We start from the raw sequence: 5624 nt of genomic DNA on the forward strand, positions 1-5624 counted from the left end.
ATCTTGGGAATGAAACATCTGTGGTTTTGTGTGTGCAACTTTAGTGTCATTGAGTTACAAAGTATCTTTCATGATTGATTTAGTCTCAGAGTGAAATTGAAGCCAGACCTTTATTTGTTTTGACTAAACTGATAAGACGAATGAGAATGGATGCCAGCTTCACTAGCTTCACGGAGACTAAGCCAACCATTTCTCCTTCCTTGAGTCTGAGTAGTAATTGCTGTGTTTTCTTTTCCGAGAGATCAAACGATCTAGAACGAAACAAACTTCTCTGCATGTAGTTTAATTCAAATGATCTAACCAATATCTCATTGAGAATGGAATAGGCCAATGTTATATCTTCAATTGTCTTTATTTGTGTGGGGTCTATTTACATCTGTCAGTGAGATTCTCTCAGAGCAAACTCTATGCTAGGTCAAAATTTTCTGACTTTTATTATGATTTATTGTGTCAGCTGTCACCTTGAACATTGTGTATCAGGCCCTGTATTTTTTGCACTTCTTTTAGTCTATTTAATTATGATGTACCTTCAATCAACAAACTTTAAAGATTCTAAATTATTCATTCAGAGTTTATATCCTAATATAGCCAATGTATCTATCTACTTGGATTCTTGTTTTTGACAATTTGTAAAATGAGTATTACTTCTTAACATTGAACTGTTGAGGTGGGGTGATTGTACAAAATGTATGTGTATTGTAATTAGTGCTAAGGCTTCTTAAATTAATTGTTGTCCAATATTGACAGATTCTAATGATGTGCTGAAGATCTCATCACTTGCAACATTGCAAATACAACTGTTTCTTTAAATCACGGAGAGGAATCTGTTCTTTTCTTTTCTTTCTTCTGTCACAAGCCTTGCATTACAGGCATGCAAGTAAGCTTGGGAAACTTGCCTTGCAGAGGTGGACAGAGTTAAGCCATAGCTAATTAATTTATTCAGAAATAAGAATCCTGAAACATTGCTACTTGTCTTCAGAGCATCACGTAAATACTTGCCAGAAAGTTTGGACTGAGTATTGAAATAACGGCTTAGCCTTTTCAACTAAAAATAGTTGAAACATTGAACTTTTATCTGAAAATTGAGGTGGAACTTGACAAATCTTAACAGTTAGGTAATTAGGACTGCCTCCTTTTTGTCACTTTCAAAGTTTTCTTTGTAGCTTAAAATAGGGCTTTGGACTCGAGACATGGTTTTCTTTTAAATTAAAATTGTTAAATAACTTCGGACAAGAAATTTCTTAATGTCTGTCGGTGCCACTAGTCAATGACTACCAACTGTCAATCAAGGAAGTGACAGAGAATGGAAATAACACAAATTATTAAAGTGTGGTCAATCTTTTAATATTTTATTTTGTACAAGTTGTTTTTTATGTCCAATACCAAAACTAAAATACTTCTCTGAACATTTTAATATTCAAATTAAATTATTTTATTTACTCAGGTATTAAATAGATTAGATTAGATTATCAATTAATAATACATAAGTTATCTCATCCTTTTAGCACTATTCCTGTTCTTTTGCTGCTGCTTCCTTTTCTTTTCCCTCTGCTTGGTCATATTTGGTCTCGTTGTAGTGGAGAATCTTTGAAATCTTTCCTCTGACTACGTCAAGGTGCAGTGCGAGTGTCTGCTCATGTGCTGTATTGCGTAGGGCTGTTAGTTTTCGGGTCAGTTCGTCCCCTTTGAATTTGCTCAGCGACTCATGCCTTAACAGCTTGCGGTAGTTACTTTCAACACTACCGTTCTTTATTTCATCTGGAACACACAAAAGCATAAAGATAATTTCGATATTTAAAATAATGTTAAAATGAAAAGGAGTACAGCTAATCATAGCTGTATTTTGTAACCACTCACTTCTTATTCTCTCAATAATTATGTCTGGAATGGTTTCTTTTTCTTTATTGGACTGTGTTTGAGCAAGACACCATCTCCTCAGGTCATTTCCCAAGCACATCGTCAACAGTTTTCCAATTTTTGCTTGGAGGAGAGTCTCTTTGTCTCCCTTTTCAGTCACTTTTTTTACTTCATCCTCTTTTAGAAAAATTCCATTTCCAAATGAAACCTGCAATCGGTAAAATTGATTTAATTAATTCAGAATTCATTTCCAACAAAGAAAATTTGATCTTAAAATCTTATATATGTGGTACAGTAGGCGCTCGCTATAGTTCCGCCTCGGGTTCAGAATTGGAGTGGGTGAGTGGGGTCGCCAGAGGCGGAACTATAGCGAGCGTCTTCCCCCACTCCTTCTCTACCGCTCTCGCTCACACTGCTGGCCGGCTGGCAGCCCGGGGGGAAGGTGGTAGGGAGGAGGAAGAGAGGGGGGCCGCTTCTCGCTTGAAGTGGGGGAACCAGGCCAGGCGGGGAGGGAGCGCCGGCGGAACTATAGAGAGCGGAACTATAGCGAGCCCTCACTGTACTTACAAAACCTTCTCTGACTTCTTCCTCCGGACAGAGTTCTGCACTCGACTTTTTATTGCCTTTATTGCTTCCATTTTTGTCAATAAAAGCTAAAATTAGAAAAAGAATTTGCTGTGATACGTTGTAAACTCAGTGTAATGCATAGTGTTTTGTTTACTTGAAAAACATACCATCAATCTTTTTGTCCATCTTGCGAAGTTTCTTGTTAATTTTAGAAAATTGGTATTTCAAATATTGGTACATGGTGTCTTCATCATCATCCTCCTCCTGGTCCTGAGGCTGTGCACGCTTATTTTCTAAGTCAGGGGTATCTTGTGCACTGTCATCAGCGCCAAGCACCTGACTTAGGTTGTTTCATTTTGAGGGGTCAGGACGCCAAATTTTCTGAAGCGAGGTTTTTCTGAAAGTTTATTTCATGCTGACCATGTCCGATAGGAAGTACATACCATAGGTAGTCACCACAGGAACGGGCGCTGTCGGCGGCGGCGCCGCAGCCGCACAGCGGGCCCGAGAACGTGTCGGTCGTGATACCCGCCAAATCACCCAAAAAACTTTGAGCGCGGGTTGCGCCGGGTTCCCTTCATCGCACAGCCCCCGGGTTTTTTCCATGAGTATCAGCATGAAATAAACTTTCAGAAAAACCTCGCTCTGGCATAGGTAATTTTTTTTGAAACAGCCTAACCTGACTTCCTCCCGATGAGCAGGAATCTTCATCAGAGAAGGGTGATGGTGCTCCCTTGGTGGCGCAAGGTTTTTTAGGAGAAGAGGGGCCATCCATACATGGTTGAATCATATCTAAATCCTGAAAAGAGATTGGAAAGAGAGATTTTATATATTTTTGAAGTAAATAAATGAGTTTTAATAGTGTACTGTATGAAAAAGAGTATGGTACCACAAATGAAATTTAACTTACCTCATTCAGACTTACAGTTAACTTTCTCTTTAAGAAGTTTTTGGAGGATGGCAAGAAATTATCCTTTGGCATCTATGAAAGCAAATTAAAAAGTTGATGCTCTTAAAGAATCATCTAGAAAATTTGTTATTCCATAATTCAAATTTTGAATTAACTTCTTACCTGGATAGGCGATGAATCAGATAAAGTTTTGTCATCATGGATTTGGGCCAATGAAGTTACAATCACTCTTTCACTTTCACCATGGTCCACAGTCTAGAAAAGACGATTAAATTGGATTAAAGAAAAAAGACTACTCGAATCAAAACATAAATATTTACCCTTTCAGAAATGAATGAGCTGGCCTTGTCAAATTTGTCTGTCACCTGGAAAGGAGAAGAAGATTAGACAAGTATTTGAGTTAATAGGTACTTAATGTGATGAAAAGGGTATGATATTTAGTTCTTGTTAAGTCTGCCCTTAGGAGTCTACTCTAATGTAAAAATAAAGATTTATGCGTACAGTTTCCAATGGATTGGATCCTGAAGGAGAAGCAGTCAGTTCAGGAACCGTTTCAGAATTAACATCAGATTTTTCGACAACCTGAAAATGAGGAGAAGATTAAACAATTTCATGAGTTAGGTACCTAATGCGATGAAAAGTGTAAAATAACTGGTTTTTGTTAAGTCTCCTCATAGGAGTCTACTCTAATGTAAAAGTAAACATTTATCCTTACAGGTTTCAATGGGTTATTGGATTCTGTGAGAGAAGAAGGCAGCTGTTCAGCAACCGTTTCAGGATTAACATCAGATTTTTCGACAACCTGAAAATGAGGAGAATATATAACAATTTCATGAGTTTGGTACCAAATGCGATGAAAAGTCTATGATAACTAGTTTTTGTTAAGTCTCCCCTAAGGAGTCTACTCTCATGTAAAAATAAAGATTTATCCTTACAGGTTGCAATGGGTTGTTGGATTCTGTAGTAGAAGCAGTCAGTTCTTGTACCGTTTCAGAATTACCATCAGATTTCTTGACAACCTGAAAATGAGGAGGAGATTAAACAATTTCATGAGTTTGGTACCTGATGGGATGAAAAGTGTGTGATATTTAGTTATTGTTCTTACAGATTCAGTATTAGTATTGCAGTTTTTATTTTTGTCCTCTAACTGCTTTTGGATTGAAGCGTTTGCAGCATCTTTATACTTATTAGACCTATCTTTTTTCTCTTTCTGAAACAATAAACAAGCATCTGGTCATTTAAGTTCAATGTTAGCACTCTGATTAAAGATGTAAGATTCCTATTTTCTTACTTTAGTATTCTGAGACCATTCAGCCCATGGTTCTGTGGGGTTGTTCTTAGATTTTACTTTGGTGGGTGGCTTCTTCTTACTCTTCATGAGAGCCATTTGATTTTCTAATTCCTTTTCGTTTTCTGTTAAGAAATGAATTTTCAGTACACTGATCTATAATTTAATGCTCTCAAACACACCATCTCTGGAAGGCCATACCAGCGAAGATACCCAATATACACTAAACACTCACCTTAGTCATTTGACTGTTTTTGAGTGTAAAAGTGCGGGTCAAAATTTCAGCAGAGGGACTCAGTTTGACAGTTAACAAGCTGGGCCCGCTCTTCCGCCAAACCAAGTTGCCAGCTCCGCTTCGCTCCACCGGCAACTCGGTTCGGCAGGGAGCGGGCCCAGCTTGGCCTGCCGGCGGCGTTTGGGACGGGCCTTCGGCCCGTCCCTACTGATTTTTTATGGTGTAATACATCTTCTATCCGAAAACGGGCCTTCGGCCCGTTTAAGAGGCGGCTCGCTTCGAACCATCTTTTTGCCAGGTACCTTTTCTGTCTACTTCGTAAGTAAAACTCAACAAACGAAGTATTCTTTTCATACGCTGAACATCTTTGGCTGTGTGTGCCGCAGTTTGTAGAATACATGCAAGTTATGCCGAAATTTTAAGTTATTGATGTTAGCTTATGAATCCAATAACACACCTATGAAAATGTACATAAGACTAGACCTAGAAGTTAAATATACTTCCAGGCATACTCTGAATGACACCGAACGTGGTCAAACAACAAAAAACTAAATGTGTTTTTGTTGTTTTTTTGCATGAAAGTGTACACGTTTTATTAATGATGTGCCACCATAAAATAAGCCCACTCTTCTGCTTAGAAGAAAATTTTGAACCGGCCGCATACTTCTCAGACAGAAGTTTACTTCTGAAAAAATAAAAATATTTCTGTTTTGCCCATTTTGGTGAGAGAAACTCCGTCTATCGCCTAAACGGTGAGAGATAGAGCC

General features: G+C 38.2%; 1 protein-coding gene across 1 annotated transcript; it reads right to left on the minus strand.

Annotated features, from left to right (window-relative positions):
- Nucleotides 1–1263: 1263 nt before the first annotated feature.
- Nucleotides 1264–4009, minus strand: LOC127751169 (uncharacterized). The gene is made up of 8 exons (XM_052274283.1): nucleotides 3941–4009; nucleotides 3655–3699; nucleotides 3497–3589; nucleotides 3335–3406; nucleotides 3104–3223; nucleotides 2592–2700; nucleotides 2425–2510; nucleotides 1264–2065 (listed from the first exon to the last, which is right to left on the minus strand). The coding sequence occupies exons 1-8, from the start codon at nucleotides 4007–4009 to the stop codon at nucleotides 1508–1510; spliced, it is 1152 nt and encodes a 383-aa protein (XP_052130243.1). The 3' UTR covers nucleotides 1264–1507.
- Nucleotides 4010–5624: the final 1615 nt, after the last annotated feature.

The sequence above is a fragment of the Frankliniella occidentalis genome, unplaced genomic scaffold (genome assembly GCF_000697945.3).
Source record: "Frankliniella occidentalis isolate FOCC.00 unplaced genomic scaffold, Focc_3.1 Scaffold368, whole genome shotgun sequence".
NCBI lineage: Eukaryota > Metazoa > Arthropoda > Insecta > Thysanoptera > Thripidae > Frankliniella > Frankliniella occidentalis.